At 34.3% G+C, this 20579-nt stretch overlaps 1 protein-coding gene across 1 annotated transcript; it reads left to right on the top strand.

Moving 5' to 3' along the window:
- The first annotated feature begins 8257 nt into the window (after positions 1–8257).
- On the top strand, positions 8258–19625 carry LOC100370263 (apicoplast pyruvate carrier 1-like). Its single transcript, XM_085501970.1, has 12 exons — positions 8258–8492; positions 9133–9312; positions 10026–10093; positions 12213–12334; positions 12821–12947; positions 14408–14553; positions 16798–16918; positions 17586–17783; positions 18007–18129; positions 18415–18569; positions 18872–19026; positions 19254–19625. The coding sequence occupies exons 2-12, from the start codon at positions 9216–9218 to the stop codon at positions 19307–19309; spliced, it is 1368 nt and encodes a 455-aa protein (XP_085358096.1). The 5' UTR covers positions 8258–8492; positions 9133–9215; the 3' UTR covers positions 19310–19625.
- The last annotated feature ends 954 nt before the right edge of the window (positions 19626–20579 follow it).

Raw genomic sequence — 20579 nt, 5'->3', positions numbered from 1 at the left:
GACATCACGGTTAGCTGGGACTTTCACAGCAGATTTACGCGTTGTCCGTAGTTTCAAATATCAAGTTTATTTCTGCAGTAGAATAATAGGTTTCAGTGAAAGAAAATGTGTATGACATCTGAATTCAATACAGTAGCTGATGTGTGGTATTATTGACGAATAGTACATACTTAATGTGACGTATTTCGAAATGATACATATTTTCTATTGTTTCAATGTTTATTCAAAGGTCGTACATCCTGGTACTTACAGGGGTTTTGTTGTTCCATCACAGCAAGAATTTCCAATAATATACATCAATTTTTACTATGTTTAACTGTTTTTGAATTTCAATGATAACTTGTATTTTTGAGGGATAATAATAATTAAATTTGAATTGATAGTGAATTTGTATCCCCAGAAAGTACCAAAATTTGTGACCTTTTGGGGGTCATGCATATGGCGATCAATTGAAATTATCAGCACGCCCTCTATCTGTCTCATTAATGAATAACGACATTGTGGTGATTCACATTGCACAATTCATTCAAATGAGCCCGAGAATAAGACAGCAACATCTCCTCAATTATTGAGGTCAATTCACGAATCTTTCAAAATAAATTTGTTTTTCATAACATTATATGTGATTTCTATTTTAAATGTGCATTTTGATTTATTTCAACTTCATTATCACTATTTTGTAGTTAGGCCACAGACTTTTTTTATTCCTTGTTTCGCGGGTTTCTATAAGGCAATTTTTTTGAGGAGGGCGGAAAAAAATAAAATTAATTCCCTTTTTCCCATTAGATTTGTGTGATTCTCAAAGAATTGTAAGTGAGATCATTGATCGGAGAGACGAAATGAAATGAAATTTTATTTCATGTATAACCTTGTTTCTCATCTGCGCGAGACTTCGGTACTTTGATCATGATACTGCCACGAAAATACAACTTGGATTTGTTATGCGGCGGGCGGTAATACAATGAAGATACAAATAATATTTTTTTAACAAGGGATAATAAAAGTCTGACCTTACTAGTCACCCACACAATTGCACTAGTGATTTTTTTTTATTTTTCAATTGTGATGTAATTTTTTTCTTATAATTCGGATTTCCTAGTTATTTTTTCAGTTATTTGCTTATTGTTGTGCGTTTTTTGATTTAGTTGCACTCTTATTTTATTTGTGTCTCTGTTCTGTAGTTTTAGTGACCTTACTACTGTCCTGTCCTAAGTCAGTGTTGTGTTAATAAATATACCACTATGATTGGCTATTTTTTATATCAGTTCGTATTTGATTGGTTACATAATTGACAAGTATGATTGGGTGCGAGGCCGAACGTCATCGTCTGTTATTGGTCGTATAGGGGAGACATGTTGTTGAGTAAGAGGTTGAAGGTCGTATCCGAAATTGTCACCAAGAAAAATGTCACGGTCTCTTTCTTCTTTCTAGCACCGTTTGAAGGTAATCTAGCTATCATAAAAATCAACACAATTTTAACTGAAATCATTTCAAATCATTTAATCATGCATAATTATTCAATATGGCATAACTACTTCAGATACTGAAAACAAACTATTATTGCTTCCGGAATGGGCTATTTGCGAGTTATAAATGATGAAGAAGTCAACGAACTATGTGTCACAGCGTTGTAGGCTTTTTGTTGTTGCTTCTAGTCGGAAATCTGTCAGGACACACGGTACAGTTGTAGTTATAACACACGCCATTTATTGTGAAGGAATTCAATCAGGTAGATACAGTACAATATGTTGACATAAGTTGGTTGCTACGTGACAGCCTCACGGCTACGCCTGGAGATGTGTGTTGTTGGACAACCACGACTAAGATGACCGACGCCGACCGAGAATGAAATCACTCCCGTCTTTTTATAGAGAAGGGGTCATTGGATCACGGGGTATTCGTAATGTAGTTACATTGGGCAAGCAGAACAATCAATATGTAAATATATCTGTAATTGGCTCACAATCAATACCAAAGTCATAACACATCAAGACAATTGAATGTTAGGTAACGCTTGGTAACCATTTCAAAATAGACGAGAATAACTGGACAATGACGGTGGCATAATATACGGTTTAAGATCATTCGAGTGTACGTACCAAAGGCTAGTAACATGCTAATTTTCCCCTATAGGAGTGACCTCACTCCATAAAATATTGCATTTAAAATTTAACACCTCATCCTCACTGATTTTCAGAAATCAGTCACATGATATTTCAATCCAAGTTTTTAGTGTTGGTATTAAAAATAAAATACTATATGTTGTAGAATGGTATATTCTAGACTCGATTTCCAGTCTCTGGCCCTCGCGTATATACTGTAGTTGCACTGTGCCGATTCTTTTTGTTATGCCCTCACATGGACGCATATTTTAGACAGACTTTTGATACTCAGTAGTTTTGATTTTATTTTGTTTGTTTATAACTTTATCTCTTTTATATTGTTAAGCGTCTATGAACATTTAATTTTGAATATATGGCGCTATATAAATGCATACTTATTACTTATTATTAGTAAGATGCTGATTAAACATGATTACCGTAATTTAAATAAAGTTCTCGAAATTATTTGTTCAAATGGTTAAATTAAGAACGCCGTATTTAGGTCAATGAAATCGATAGACAGATTTCAGTGGTGTTTTCAGACGTGAAAACGACACCATATTATTCCGTATTACGCACGACGTTGTGGTATGTGCTGTACACCGCCCACTGGGTGAGTTATGTATTATTCACGTGACCCGTGAATAAAAGCGACATATCACAGTGTTATTTTTATAGGATATTTTTAAATGTTGTCATAATAATACATTGTCTCTACAGCTGGGTCGGAATTGCCCTTTCTTTTTTTCTATGAAGAGCAAAAATACAAACTTTATAAAGACATTACAGAATAATAATTGTGACGACTAATTGCCGGATCTAAGCCCATGGTTTCCAGGAAACACTGCAGTATTTTCGGCTGAAATTTGGGGGTATACTGAGTGTTACTAAATCCACGTAAATGTGACTCAACTGTTTAAGAATCTGTTTTTTTTTTTTAAGTTAACAGAGATGTGTCTTGCAGCCAAGTAATTCACTACTACTATATATCTACTACATTGTCTGAAGTGAAGTATCGGTGTTAACTTGGAACGCATGGCACTAACGGTGTAGATTTGACCGAGTCTCGGCGAGATAAGTTACATTCATTATTTAAAAAAAATTGTAGTGACTACTAAACACGAATAATTTGTTCTAATATTGCAAAATACTTAAATGTTAGTTTATTGACCAGTGCTACTGCAGAACACATGTGATGTTTAGAGGATAATTTTATAACAAAGAGGGCACATTTTGGAAAAGCTTGTGCTTGTGTAAATATACAATAATCTATAATCTATTGATCTATTGTCAAATATTACGGTCCCATATAGTCCAAGTGCATCTGATAAGATAAATAAACACTCAAGAATACATCTAAGCAAAGATATAAGCTTCTGAAAATTTAATGTTGCAAACGTCCGTTTGATTATCATCCTAACGAAATTCATATTTTTAATTAGTTATAGTGATTCATATAAGTTTGAAAAAATGTTTCAGGTGTTTAAAATTATTAGGAAAAAGATTTTGTCCTTTCTCACTACGTTCAGCAGTCAATGAAGTCAATGCCATTCGCTGACTGGCTTTCAAATCGGTGGTCAGGATTGGGTTTGCATTTGGCGACAAAACTGGATTAATATATCTTCATGTTTCAATGTAATACATTGTTTACATTTCCATCAAATTTGATGATATATTGGATACGTAAGAGTTATAGCACCATACTTATGTATGAGTGTATGTCGCGTCCTAGCTCCTCGCCAAAACCATAACGACAGTCTATGGGTGCGACTGGAAATATTTGTTGATACGCGTAATACGTATATTCGGCGGGCTGTCTATACACAGAGTAGGTGTATTACATTTCACCTATCGTCGCATCCATGGTACACTTATTTGGCCATGTTTATATCAAGTTCGCGAAACCATAAAAGCAGTGAACAGCACGAGTTATCTTCTTGTAACCTAGCAGCTAGCGATATATGGTATTTACAACAGTTAGGTGAAGACGTGTTCGTATGTCAGATATGTTGAAAATATAGTTTGTCTTGTATTTACCCCTCCCCCTCTTTTACTAGTAGCTTTGCGATGAGCGACTTTGGCGGTAAGTGGCTTTCGCAATGAATGACCGTCGCAGTGTGTAGGGCTTTGTTGCAGCATGGAGGTAATGTTTGCAGTAACTGATCCATTCATCGCAGTTGGGAATTAATGCGATGTGTGTCATTAACAACTGGTGTTAATCTGGGAATATTATCCTTGGGAGCTGTTAATATGTCCTTATGACGTGTGCAGTTGCTCTAGCAACAGTTCCCGAATAATACCCAGATTGTTTTAGGTAAATTCAGAAATATAGCAAAGCATTCCCGGTTTGTTTGAAATGTTCATAACTGTGATAGCTGTGCCCCTAGCGACAATTACTAAATATAAATAAGTCTTGTCATGAGTAGAATTCCATGCCATATGCCAAATAAATCAGTTAAATTGTCAAATTGCATGATTTGTATACAATGTAAAGTAATTGCAAAGAATTTTTCATAGGAAATCTGTTCCGAACCTTTCACGATGGTTAGTTATGTAATGCATAATATGATTAAAAGTATACTGATTGTAACGTGAGCATGCAAAATATTGTGTATTACTTATAGAATGAGCTGAATTTAATTATAATATATTAACATGCATGACACAAAGTATATGAGATACGTAATTAGATGTATGAATGATACGCACGAAATGAGAAATGCAAGGTAGGGAGATTGCGATTGTCGTCTTTCGCGTTCAGTGTTATTTACGAAAATATTTTTTTCACAATTTTATAAACTGGCCTGGAAACTCCCGCTATCATAAATTAGATATATAGTAACAGTAATTCGATTAATTTTTAACTAATGCAAATTCACATAATTTTGTTTTCCTGTGACTGCATATTTTAATACATACACATTACAAATATTTATCATATAACCTGACAAAAGAAAGCATTATTTTTCCCATGCCATGAGACATTTTCCCATATCTGTGTAAACTCATGCGGTAATCCTAATAAATGAGATATAAACATCGGTACTATGTATCTAGGCACACAACGAACTCAAACAATACAAAAAAACGTCCAATCCAAACGACCCGCGTCCTTGAAAATCGAGTCTTATCGCCCTTGCGTTTCCAAAAGATGAAAGGTCTAGGTCAAAAACGACAGATTTTCGCCCATTCTTCTATTTTCGCCATGGGAACAAAGATTTGGGACGTGAATCGCGAAAAAAAATGGCGACAAAGTCAAAACATTGCTATAATGCTAATTACGCGTTGGCGTTGCATTTTTTGTTTTTGCAATTTGTTTTTTTGAATTTCATCGGCGATATCATAGCTACTTAAATTGGGACCAAAACGTTATCGGCAAAATTCATGGGACGGCAGTGACGACCACCAAAACGTAATTGAAGGCAAATTAACACGTGAAGCATAAACAAACAGCCTCTCGGTTGAGATAGCTCCGCTGTTAGCAATGCACGTTTCTGAAGATATGATTAGAAAATGAACAAATCTGACAGAGGTCTACCTGAGGTACCTACATGTATAACATCAAATGATTTGGACTAGCAGATTTTAACAAGAATTCGAAAATATCACTTTTTACCAAAAATGACAAAAATATTCATCAAAATTAGAGAATTCAAGATATCTTTACGAAATGAACAAATCTGAGAGAGGTCTACCTGAGGTACCTATATGTATAATATCAAAGCAATCAGACTTGCGGTTTTTAACAAGAAGTCGAAAATGTCACTTTTTACCAAAAATTACTAAAATATTCATCAAAATTAGCATCAAAGCAATAAGACTTGTTGTTTTCAAGAAGAAGTTAAAAAAGTAAAAAATTGACACGGGCGACGGACGACGCCGGATAAGCTCCGCTCGACAAAGTCGTCAGCGGAGCTAAAAACCGTTTCAAATCGTAGCATTAAGAACGGGACTTAACCATTGTTTACCCATGAGGATAACTGAAATAATAAGCAGGAGTGAAAACCGCGTTTATGCTATACAAAAGAGAGACCTTAAACGTATTTTAGCGTAATTTTTTGTTCGATTGCCGAAGATTTTAGGTTCATATGCTGCAAAATAGAGTCCACACACCTAAGCGTCCGTCCCTCAGCATAGCCCAGGCATTTTCCGCGTCAAAATCGTGAATCTATTCGTTTTTACGCAGTCAGGGAAGTCTGTTTTGCAGATGATTATTTTGAAGCAATAAATAAACATTGGTGTTTACTTCAAATTAATGGCGCAGTCGGGTGATCTGTTTACACAAGTGCGTTCGGCAGTTCTCGAAGTTGTTCGGCACATTCAGGTCATCAGGTGGTAGTACGTCCACGTATAAAGTATTAACAAGTAACCTGTAGAATACTGTGTGGGTAATATTTTTTATATTGATTTTTTTTGCATTTGCAGCAAATAGTTACCAAACAATGAGAAATCTATAGGATTGAATATACCCCACAGCTGGCTTCACATGCATTGTTCATAGTTCATATGGTGCTTACACCAGGATTTAATTACAGCACCTAGGCGGTATGTTTGGTAATAATAAATAAGATTTTTCTCCTTGCCAATGGCCTTCGTCGCCTATTGACAGAATGAAATGCTCCGCCTATGATTGACCTTCGTATGTCGCTTGCCAGCTGTCACGATCTGCTTAAAATCGGGTGGACTTTAGGTTCTCTGGTCTGACACATCGTCCGCCTGCACGGTGTTGTTCCGTTCGGACATTCCTCCCTCTACAACACAAGGTGATATAGAGTGGAGTGCTTCGCCGGAACATTCACCTTGAAAATTCAAGATGGTCTGACACGGCGTTTTGTTTGAACATTTTCTGAAATGGATTTTGTTATTGTTGGTGGCAGTCCTGTACTTATACGTCGAGAATGTGACCCACCATTGCCGGTAAATGATTACACAGTCCCTCTATCTGATAAAGGGGCTGTGATGACTGCAACGCAAAGTACGACGCCTTGAACTTTGTAGGCCGTTCACCTCTCTCTCCCCATGTCGGTCATCGATGCAATGGGACGAATCATTTCCATACACAAAGCCATCGATTCCTCTCCTCAACGCGATGTTCTTTTGTTAATAAGTCAAGGCGTATACCAAAAGCAAAACAAAACCTCACTTCATTCCAATGAATAATTTCAAATCGGGTCAACGTGTATTTTAGTTGACAAATAAACGAATTTAATGTAATTTTAAATTTGTATAATTCACACGAACAGATTGCTCGTCACACGAGTAGGAAGTTACTGTTGAGAGTGTGGCACATTACAGTCTTGTCCTAGTAATATCCAACGGGTCGGTTTTCAAAAAGACGAATGAAATACTGCTTTAATGTTTATTTATTTGTCTTTACATTCATTGTACGTTGTATCTTAGAGCCATTGGTATTTCCGCTTGATCTTTGCCTTTTCTAATGCATCAGACTATATAGACTGGTCGAAATTTGGCACATCGTTAAAGCCTGATTGAACAGCACATAATAATGCTGACCACGGCAATTCAGACGGAGGATAACGGAGTGAGTAAGTGATAGACAAAATTTTGGCGGGAATTCTGCTCACCAAATCAGATAAGGAACCATTCTCGTAAGTGGTGAGCAAAATGTTACTTTGGAACAATGAGTAGAACAAGTCGACCAGTATTTAATGGTTATATTTAAGGGTTAGTCAATCCCTTAAAATGTGGCATTGTAATACATAGAACGCTATATTGAAAAAAATAGAAAGTTTAACCAAAAAGTACTGGATACATGTCTATATACATACATCTCTAAATTAAAACACATATAACTGGTAACTATTCATACACGACGAGAAACCATGCAAATACGCATTATGATAAATAGGTGAAACGCATATCCGGTACAAACCCAACTACCACGTGGTCAGTTAAGACAAATAATATATATCAAACGATGGGGGAACGCTTACAAGCCGGCAAACATTTTTAGAATAAAAAAAATGGATAAGCGAAAATGAACAAATGAATACATGCACCGACTTGAACAAAGTGCCTTGATTGTTAAAGCATGGCGATGACAAGTACAAAGGGTATTGTAACTGAGTAAAATCATAGCCTGTTTACCATATGACCCACTCGGCTTTCACTCGACCCCACACGTTCGCATTTTTAATGAGCTACAGCGTCGGACATCTTGGCACGTTCACAGGCTGGGCATATGCCGACGAATTAACAGTTCTGATCCTGCCAACCGTGTATTTCAGTTTTTTGACGGTTTTACTTTACCAAGAAGAACTTTGAATACATGCGGCGTTGCCTTTATCTGTCTGGCATAGATAGCGCGGTATAATTTGCAAAGTGGACCGTTCCGATCTGCAGCAGAAAGCAAAAAATTCCGGTTAACCGGTGAGTGTCTGATTTTCCACCAGTACAATGGAAGAGTGAATAACTATGTTTTACATGTAAACGAGAAATTAGCTTTAACTTATTATATCACCTTATATTCATTACCAAAAACTATTTCAGAGAGCAGTTATTGTTTGTCTGCGAAACAATTTTTTCCCCGTCCACTGATTTTTGTGCCCACTGATCTGTGCCATTCCTTTGTCGAGACATAGCTGTGTAATGCATGTATTACGTGCACGCTCGAGTCCTAGATGACCCGGCAACCGGCGTATTTCTCTAACCACGATTTTCCACGTGTGTTCATCGTTTCATGTTTTAAGCAAGATATGACAGTTTTGCCACAATTTCTCTATCTTAGTAATAGAAGGTCTTTGTTTTAGCTATGTATTATTTTTGTACGAACATGCATGGCTCTTAACAATCACAAGGTCGGACGAAAATCTGTCGATCAGTCCCGACTGGTATGGTATAGTGAAATGGAAAGTAAGGTCACGTGCAGGTCATTACAAATTCTGCGTTTCCCACGTGCGTCCCCAAAATGAGCTTAATTTGAACATCCAGGAAAAGTTTTCAAAAATCTTGTTCATCACAAACTGTGCGGCATTGTGTCTAACCATTATTATTTTTGCTTTCTTCCCAGCATTCAGTTTTCTCCCCACTAATTACTTCTGTACTCCGGGTTATATTTTATAACATTGTATCCACTACTGTGAATTAGCAATCATGTCGTCTATGTTCGAGAGGCGCCACCTCCGTGGATGGTTGGTAATTCTTGGAGGAATTCTGGTTCATCTTACGCTAGGAACACATTATACGTTTGGTAAATATATTGATTTTATCTACTAATTTTAATATAGTAAATCCTTTAATTTGTGTGTATATTTTAAAGTTGAGATTAAATAGTTTTATTTTTTAATTTATAAAGTACAGAAAAATTGTAAAAAAGCTGCTGAGTCTTCTCATAACATGGTTTGCCCTTTGAAATTTATAAATAGCCTGTGTGTGTGTGGAATCTAGTAGTATACATAGTTTAGAGTCAAAGGTCATGTAAATCAATGCTGACATGCAGGTACCATTTTTTTTCTTTTATTGAATAAATGCTTTGGGGTTTTTTTATGTTAAAGTCTCTACTCCATTTGGTATCAAATACGATGTGATATGGTGTATTTATTTATTTATTTATTTGAATGTTTCAATTTTTGTGATATAGTTTACCTTATTTTGGTTCAGTATTATATACCATTACATTGAAAAATCTAACAAAAATTACTGGTCCCTACCAACTTTTAATACAAAAAACAAAACAATTTTTTTTTTGGCCTTACTATATTTGCGAATACAAAAAAACAATTCTTTGAATTCCTGGGAAATACATAGTGCAACAACATAGTGATGGATGAAATGAACTGATGCTAATGATAGCATTACATTTCTACTGTTTCTAATTGCTATGTCTGGCATAGTAAGGGTTGTACCATTTGTAAAAGTGGGTCCCATTATTGTTGTTGTTGACTTATTTGTATTATTTTGCAGGTAACCTTTCGCCGTATATGGTATCATATATAAGAGAACGAAGTGGTCCCCACGATTTAACTTATGAGGTAATAATATTATACTGTTACAAAAAGAAAAACAAAAAACAAAAACTGTTTTTTATTTGAAATATAATACATTTTGAAAAAAATAAATTAAAGGATTATAACAATGCTTTAAAATGTAGATATAATCATTGAAAAAGTCACATAATTAAATTCAATACAGGAGTTATGCACAGCTAGTGTCTGATGTACATAGCTGGTTTTGTGCTTGAGACCAAAAGGTCATACATCCTGGTAGTTTTCTTGCCATCCTGGTACTTCTATAGGTGTGACCTTAATGGGACAATACACCCAGTAAATGTGACTCCATTCAGCCAAATAAATTACAAAGGGTCTTTACTCAATTTGGATGTCTGCCAAAATACTAAACTGGTGTGATGATGGAAGAGACATTTTATGTAATTTTGGGGTTATTCTCTCCATTTTTCTCTCCCTACCCACCAATTTCAGTCAGAAAATTATAAATTTATTTTTAAAGTAAAAAACATAAATTTCTTTACTGAGTCTGTGATTGTTTGCCATGTCATGTAGACTACATGCAAATCGTACTGACCTTTGGGGTTAAACGAGCAGCAGCTATAACTACGTGCAGGCAACAGGCATGTCTTAGTTATCCTTCAATCAAAAACATTACCAAAACAGAAATTAGATCTTTTAGATTTGTTGAAAAAGCTATGGTAAAACATTACCCTTTGTATTGTCATGGAAACAAGCAGGCTCGTTAAATTGAATTTTTTAAAAATCACACCTCATTTTGATTTTGATTGATTTAGATTTATTTCATGAAAACTATTATCAAATTATCATAAAACAAATGAGCAAATATGCAATTTTGGGGTAGATTATTATTAGAATAGGTCACTGACCTCCCTTCACTCTTTTCACCATTATGATCAACTCTTAATTAAAATTCCATCCATGAATAATGAATTCAAGGCTATATTTGAAGGCCTTTAACTGGTGGTGGGGGGTACCAATTATTTGTGCAGGGTTACTAAATCAGTACAATATACTGTAAACTGCTTTACATTTGCAAGAGATAAATGTTCATGAAGCATTGGAAAACCACCAACCAACATTTTATAGCAGTTAACATTGCAATTAAAGTAAAGGCATTTTTTTTTAATATCTGGTATTTTTCATATTTACATGTACAATAAACTTTATTGCCTTATATATTTCGAAATTTACTGTGAGCGATGCATTTGGTATGTTATTCCAGTTAATAGTCCAAAACCCATTTGTAGGTACATTTTGTAAACATTTCATCATTCAATTACATAACCAAGCAAAGTGAGAATAGAATTCTAAGGAGAATAGGTTTAATTTGCATACTTGATAAATTTTGTTCTATTTGCTACTCACTCTCTCCCAGTTTTGGTACAATGTAATCTTTGATGATGTTTATTCACCATCCTTAGATGCAGGGATTCATACCCCTTTAGTTTGTAATTTAAGCTAATTGTTTTACTTTTTCGCAGAACACTCCTATTAGATCAAATACTTTTATAATGAATTTATATAATCTACAATGAATTAGTTGTTTATCTGTGGCAAAATATGAAAAAAACGTTTAATTGCATACGGAAATGTAATTTATGAATTTTCGACTAGCACAACTTTTGAAAATGTCACTTTGCAACACTTTTCGTCCCACTAATTATTACCCCATCTATTCGTATCAAATTGGCACATCTGAACTGATTTATGACCACAAGATAATACTGTAGACCCTATCTGTCAAGTTTGACAGACTTTATCTCCAAAAAAAAATCCTGAGACAAAGTATGTTAAGATTAAAAGAAATCAAAAACTTTTTATTGAGGTTCATGAGAAATTTCATAACTTAATTTCCTAAGCAAATATTAACGCAAAAAAGAAAAAGATTGTATTTTCTGATATCCCAGCTTTTTGAAAACGCATGTCTTGCTATCTTTAAAATGCTCCTTCCCAGTTCACTTGATTTGTACTTAACAGTACTGTTAGAAAGTCTTAGCATGCATTTATCAGTAGTTTGCTATATGTGTGACAGGTATCAGAAAGTAACATTTGATGTGGATTTATGTATTAAAAGTAAAGCAACTATAAGCTAACAAACATTATTGTTTATTGCCACTTACAGCAAGCCATGTGGATCTATGCAACGGGCCAAGCCTGTCATGGATTTGCCATGTATCTTGGCGGTTTTATTGATCGCAGATTTGGACCAAAAGTGACCATTCTTTTAGGAGGCTCTTTAGTCAGGTAAGCTTTTTTTTCTTCTTGTGTAATAAATTATAACAATATATTAATAATATAAATGAAAACTTGTTTTAATGCTTTAAGAGTGGCAGTCATTGCACATTTTCAAATTTTGTATAAACAAACATGTATTTTACCCTTGTTGTATGGGACCCATACCAAGTATGATGTATGATTTACTAACGTTTCCGCCCATTGACAATTATGACAAGTTGGTGAAATAATTCTTGGATCTTGAGGTAAAATTTGAAATCACTGTTTGTAGAATATGGTGTAAGCAAACTGACAACTCAGCATCAATAAAAACGAAATTTAATTCATCGGAAATACGTTTAGATTGAAATCTCACTTAACATTGGTATGAATCCTAAAGTTGAACTCTGAACTCTTAAAAAGTTTCTTTTGAGCCTATAGATATAAAGCTGAATGATAGTACTACAAAAAGAAATCTCAGTCTGTTTCAATAGAATTGTTTTTTATTTCTTACAGCGGTGGTGTTGCTTTAACCTATTTCACTATCATGCAGTCTTTCTATGCCGTCCTAGTGACATATGGTTTGATATTTGGTATTGGTGTTGGTATTGCGTATGCCCCACCATTGGCTGCTTCAATGAGGGTAAGTGACACTGGTAGAAATAGGATTGTATGTTGTCTAGATGCCTCCATATTTCAAAATGTTTCCAATAAACAATGGGACAAACATTTTTAAATATTATTTAACATTGTATTTAACATTGAATTTATATTTTTCAAAAACATTTATTAAATGACTAAAACCAATTTAATATCCATTTTTTGAATGTTGATGTTTTAAGGTAGAGTTTAGGTATTTTAATTAGTTAATTAGGAAACCAAGATGACCTCCCTTGTCCACAAAACTACATATTTTCGGAAAGCTTATTGTATGAATTTTAAAGTTTTGTTAGTATTTTATTTTTATGGACACTGTAGTTTGAAATATGCACAAAAATGTGCTTTTTTGGTCAAAAGTGATTTAAAAAAAAAAAGCTTCTAAACCATGCTTCTGTTTCCTGTCAAAATTGGTTCATGGATACATCTGTTTACTATGAAGAAAGCGCTGGCTTGAAAACTGTCTACCAGTTGTCAATTGTGTAGGGCAGCAGCTCAAATTTCACTACTTCAAGTGTATGCATAAATTAACACCCAGGCTAGTTGTCTGAACGATTGCTGTAACATTATTCAACTGAAAACAATGCCCCGAAGGTGTTTTGAAGATAAACACATTGTCAATCATTTGTGAAAATTTCAAAACAAAAGGTCAAAGCGTCTAGGAGCTATTTTTTTTCAAAGTTCAGGAACGTGCACTAAAAAGCTGAGATAATTGCTAATTTGCATAACAATTCACTCAGTAAGAAGTTTGCTAATGCTCATAATTAAAATGGCTGTAACAGTTCCAAATTTAAATGTATTATCGTTTTGTAAAAAGTTAAATACAGTGCATAACATGGAGATCCCGTCATTTCTTTTTTTCACCATGTTTTTTTTTTATTATTTATGTACAGCCTTGCTAAATCTTGCTAAGCATTCAAATGAGATAATGTTTGCACCTGTTATCTATATTTTAAAATCGTTTTTTGAGTATGTTCCACTATTCACAATTCTACAAAATTTCAACGGTCTATAGCCAAGACTTTTTAGATAATAAAAAGCAAAAAAAAAAAAAAATTAACTCCAAAGTGCCCACGAACCTGCATCTCTACCTTAAAATTGATTATTATGATTGAGAAACAGTTATTTAAGAAAAAAATAAAAATCAATTTTGAAAAAGGTTTTAAAAATGTTTGTGGCATATTATACTTTTTTTAAAAACGTGTTCATGTGAAAATGCTAATTAGATGTTCCATAACTGAAACTGTGGGTGTAAATGAGTGTGATATATACATGGAGTACAGAGGAAAACAAGTTTTAATCATAGAGTTCACCTGTATTTTACATATTCTGGTGTCAAATTCTGTTTAGTACAAAATGAAATAAGACAAAAATTGGAAAATCTTAGCCGTAAAATATTTACAGTGAACACTGACATAATATTGTATTGTATATTTCTGTATTTAGTGGTTTCCAGATAAGAAAGGTCTTGTAAGTGGTTTCATTGTAGCTGGTTTTGGTTTTGGTGCTTTCATCTTCAACTTTGTGCAGACTGCTTTCATTAATCCTGGTAACCTGGCTCCAAATGCTACCACAGCTGGTGATGATGACTTGTAAGTATAAACTAATAAAAATGTTTTTATTTGGCTTCCGTGTGGAGAGCACAAAGAAAGGCTAATGTCATACCAATGTCGGTCGGTCGGTCGGTCGGTCGGTCGGTATGGATGGATGTAGGTAGATTGGAATGCATTGTCTTACACAGATTTGATGGATTTCAGACCTGATTGGATTTTGATGTGAATAATAATTAGCTAATTTGCATAATAAGTTAGCCATTCGGTCTTGACTGAACATAGTTTTATTGTCAACTTGTTATACACAATTCCTATTTATAATGTTCATCAATTAACATATTAAATAAAACAAAAAAACAGCACCGACACTTGCCAGCACACTTGCAGGAAGTTTGAATTTCAGTTTAGGTTGCGTTCACAAGTTAAAAGCAAAACAATGCACTAGGCTAGAATTATCAGCATTACACTAAAGTCAAGGAACAACAGATTTTAGATTTTATTTCATAATGATTTTTTTTTAAACTATAGGTTTATAACTGTAAGCAAATAATAATATTAAATAATGTATTTTTTGCAATATAACTCATTTTGATTAAGGTAGAAGCCTACTCATGAATTTGAATACCCAGAATTTATTCATTTTCCAATAAATTGTATTTCCGGGCTATACAGGAATATTGACTTGAAAAAAGTTGGGGGTCACCAGCATAATTTTCAAGAAAATGATGTTAGTATTTTAGTGGATTGTGATCATTTTGGCAGTGTTACATTGCCTTTACCATAGGTTCCTATGGCAGAGATAATATGCTATATCTCAAATTGTAGGCTGGTGACATTGGCTAAAACAAATCATATACTGTTAATGATGTGGTACTCTTTGTTTTCCCCAGTTATGTCAAAATCATGTGATTTCCACAACTTATAAGTGCAGACTTGTAGCACCATGCATGACGGTATGATATAGCAGGTGATTTATTTGTCATCTTCTGGTTTCACATGCCTCCCACTGATTGGTTCAAGCTCTTAATGCTATATGCAATGAGCAGTGCATACCATCCATAACAACTCATTCAAACATTAAAAATAGAACATGCTTGGAATCTACAATGCAAGTAAAAAATAGAATAAGTCCGTTAATGAATACCTGATGCAGACCAACATTAACAGTCACATCATGCAGTGTTGTAGAGGGTGGTGTGTGATGGGCTTAAATCAAATTTCTATCAAAAAATACAACTGTACATTATGCTAATTAGTATACAAAAAAAATATGTAATGTAGATGCAACCCTGAGACTTGGACATTTAGTAATATGAGGTTATTACTGAAATACTGCAAAGTATGCACGAAGGCAGTAAGTGATCTTATACACCAATGTGTTATTATACGATGAGTTTATCACGAGAATAACACAAAGTATACTTTGTGTTATTCAATGATAAACTCATAGTATACACGTGCGGTGATCCTATCGTCCAATGTGTTATTAGACTATGAGGTTATCAGGAGAATACTGCAAAGTATGCACAAAGGCAGTACAGCGACCTTATCAACCAATGTGTTATTAGACTATGAGGTTATCAGGAGAATACTGCAAAGTATGCACAAAGGCAGTACAGCGACCTTATCAACCAATGTGTTATTAGACTGAGGTTATCAGGAGAATACTGCAAAGTATGCACAAAGGCAGTACAGCGACCTTATCAACCAATGTGTTATTAGACTGAGGTTATCAGGAGAATACTGCAAAGTATGCACAAAGGCAGTACAGCGACCTTATCAACCAATGTGTTATTAGACTATGAGGTTATCAGGAGAATACTGCAAAGTATGCACAAAGGCAGTACAGCGACCTTATCAACCAATGTGTTATTAGACTGAGGTTATCAGGAGAATACTGCAAAGTATGCACAAAGGCAGTACAGTGACCTTATCAACCAATGTGTTATTAGACTGAGGTTATCAGGAGAATACTGCAAAGTATGCACAAAGGCAGTACAGCGACCTTATCAACCAATGTGTTATTAGACTGAGGTTAACGCAAGAATACGGTGATCATATCTACCTATGTGTGAATCTTCAGTGGTCATTGACAGGATTTTGAACACTATTGTACTTCGTGTTTGAGGTAAACAAAGGAAATTGTTCAAATGTGATGTAAACATGATGCACATTATGAACGCTTTCTAACAAGTACGTATGATGTTTTACGGATGAATGAAATACATGTATATTGTTTCTTGATGCCAGATGTATCTGACAGTCTGTTTTTTTTTTTTACAGATATTTTTGGCAGGATTCAATACTTGACCTGACACCATACGTGTTCATATTACTTGGAGCCATCTACTTCACTATGCAAATTATCAGCGCCATATTAGTCAAAAACCCTCCCAAAGAGTCTGTAAGTATACAAGTCAAATCTTAGTCTAACTTCTCACAAATGATACACAACTGGAAGTAAAATAAACCTTTCACTGAGAGATCCTGCATTATGTATGAAATTAAATGTAAAAATAAGACTAACAAAGATCACTATGACATCAATCAACCCATTGCCCAAGATTCTACAAACATGAAAGTATTTGATTGGTATTTCCATGATTATGAATATGCCATAAACATTTGAGGAGGGTCTATTTTTCTGGAGTAAGTGCATCTCAACACCATTTTCCCCTCTGAAAGTTATAAAAAAAAAAATTCAAAATCAAATTATTAAATTTTGGTATATACTTTATTACTTTATTATCCCTTGGAATTAATTTTCGATATTTTGATTCAGTGAAAAAAAATCAAGCGAATATTCTTTTTTTTCTATATTTTACGCTTAACTTGTCAAAAATCAGTGAAAATAAAATCTATACAAAACACCCAAAAAGACTTTTCAGCAAATATTAATTCCAGCTAAAATGAAGTATTTCAAAGTACAAATGTACATACTGGTAAGATCTTTCAGTGAATGAAAGATTATCTTTTCTCACTCTCGATGAGTACTATCAGAGTGATGAGTGTCCCTATTTATCTACTTATCTCGTAAAATGTATTCATATATCCTGAATTTCCATTTACAGGAGGATGAGACTAGTGAGAAAGAGAAATTGATTGTAAAAGAAGGCGAAGAGGAGCATACCCACAAAGAAGCAGACACTAGATCATCCGGTCTTAGTATAGGTCCAGGAAAGATGATTAAAACCCGGGCATTCTGGACACTGTGGTTTACTTTCCTCTTCAATACACAGACTCAAGTGTTGATTTCAACACTTTATAAGGTACTCTATGGATTTTGAAAGTTGCATATGTTGGAATCAACACACTGTGACGATAAATTTGCATTTAATGCTGTCCTTGTTGCCATAGAGACTTGATGTGTTGATGTGTTTCAATTTTGACAATGCATCTAATTCTTTTCTAATTTGCCAAACTAATGCTATATAAATTAATGCTGGATTAGTGCAACAAGTTGCTGACTTTATTCTTTTCAACAATTGTTAGGCTTATGGTCAGACGTTCATTGCTGATGATATGTTCTTAGCCTTGGTTGGCTCTTTCTCTTCCGTATGTAATGCCCTTGGACGTATCATGTGGGGATATTTGGCTGACAAGATCTCATACAAGGTATGTTCATTTCATTCTGTTGATTGAAACATTTTCGTCTTTTCTAGGAAGTCCATCAGACCCAGGCAATATAAACTGGTGTTTTACCAAAGTTACTTATTTTTGACATACTACAGTAATGTTTTTATGTATATACATTTGTTTGTTTTTGTTTTTGCATGGATTTCTAATCTTAGTTAAATGTGGTGAATATTACGATTTTTCTTGGAATAGAACTGTAGAGGGCGCTAAGTCGCTTACTTATAATAGTGTTAAAATTATAAAGCATTTCTTTTCTTTTCTCAGATAACAATGTTGATTATCTGTGCCGTGAATACTGCTTTCATGTTGACACTGATACTGACAGAGCATGGTGGACAGGTTATGTTCTTTATCTGGGTTTGTTGTATCTTCCTCTCGTTCTCTGGTAATTTCGCTTTGTTCCCACCAGCTACTGCAAGGTAAGAAATTTGGTTGAAACTTCATTTTTCAATACAGTAAATCCTGTCATAAAATAATTCTCAATCCACTCAATAGTGGTTTCAGACCATGTCATGTTTGATATGGGTTTTATGCGAAGTATACAACACATTTAAAATACATTGTTTGCTTCAAACAGAATTTCTGCCTGACAACTGCCCATAATTATTTTCAGACCATACCATTTCAGATTATTATAAATTAGAAAATTCCAATCTTCACTCAATTTCAAACTCAATTTGCATACTAGGTATTTGAATAAAAATGTACTTTTTGTTTGCAGGTCTTTTGGAGAAGAGTATATTGGAATGAATTATGGATTAGTGTTTACAGCAACAATGATGTCAGCCCTGACTGGATCATTCTTGGCTAATAGTTTAGCTGATTTGATTGGATGGCTGGGTCTATTCATTCTCTGTGCTATTTTCTCTGCTGCAGGTAAGCCCAACAATTTCTCTAGATGCTAGGTTTCCATCCATCATCACTATGTATGGTAATCTCATAAGCAACGCGGAGTTTAGTATACTTCCAATCGTTTAATCCATGAATTTTGTTCAAATTTACCAATAGGAAATTATTCCTATTCCAAAATTACACGGTGAATAATTATAGCCTTATAATAACAACAATATCACAATAACTGACACCTTTCTTTTAATCTGCAGCCTTCGTATTGACCTTGACATTCAATGTGAAGACACCATCTGGAAGAAACATCTAAGCCACAATACTACACAGATGTGTGCTGAAGGAAACATGCCAGTGTACTTTCTAGCTTGTAACAGTTACATTGTCATTCGGATGGACATCATCTGTGTTCAACATCTTTTCTATTTTGTGTATTTTTACTTACAATGACCAATGTTTAGGGGAAGTTTGAATTGTCTTATTATTTTGATCCATCTTGTAGTTTTAATTTATAAGTAAGGCAAGACGATTCACCAAAAGCTGAATGTAGAGTTGTTTATATCAAACACTGTTTTTAGTTATTTACATTCAATACATTCATACTGAAATGAACATACTGAAATACATAAGCCCTGTTTAAATTTGATAATTATTTGTTCTGTTAACCTATTTGTATAATGTATCCAATCAGCTTTATCTTCTTTACTATTGGCCTGCAAAATAGGGTAACATCCATTGTAAATCAATGTGTTGGACCAGTTTTTTCTTAGGCCTGTCTATCCTCCATGATAAGCAGCATTATACATCTCGCACCGAAAAATTGATTTTATCATTATGTGAAAGGCTGCATTAGAAATAGAATCCTGTCTCTGCAGAATGGTTTCTGCTACCATGTGGCAAAATTTGATATGTCAACTAAACCTGACAAACATGCTACTCTCTGATTGGTCTGACTTGGTAGCCAATCAGGCTGTACATTTCCTGCTCTTATCCCATTAAATTATTCTTACAAGCAGGAAAAAGATGTATAATAATAGGTTTATCATGAGAAAACAGCAAACTATGGACTCATACCAATGGTAGGGGGATGATTGGTATTTTATTGAAAGGGTTTAAAAGGAATAAATGGTTGGTGTAATGAATGCAAATGCAAGACAGTGTTTTAGACAAACAAAAGATGCAGTACTATTTTAAACACTTGTTGTGCATATTGAAATATTTTGGATTGTTAAGGAACTATACATTTATGATAGGGGAAAACTGACACCTTGCGCTGTTTTAAATTAAGCATGTCATCGTTTTTAATTAGCTCTATAATCTTTGAGAACCAATTGCTTGGATCCAAAAATTTTTTTTTTTTACATTGTAGAAAAATAGAATTACTGTAAGGAAAAATAATGGAACAAACCATTTGAATAAATAAGGGGTGAGAAGCTTAAAATTTTGAATACAAAATAAAAATCAATCTAGGCTTCAGATGTGTAATTGTTGACATATTTTTTTAATGTATTGTTGTACGTGATGTAATCTTTGTAAATGAAAGACTATTCAAAGATGTTGATTTCCGTGTGGTGTGAGCTCGT

Source organism: Saccoglossus kowalevskii, chromosome 1 (genome assembly GCF_978046115.1).
Source record: "Saccoglossus kowalevskii chromosome 1, keSacKowa6.1, whole genome shotgun sequence".
NCBI lineage: Eukaryota > Metazoa > Hemichordata > Enteropneusta > Harrimaniidae > Saccoglossus > Saccoglossus kowalevskii.
The sequence above is the reverse complement of the archived record's forward strand: the minus strand, read 5'-3'. Positions and strand labels throughout refer to the sequence as shown.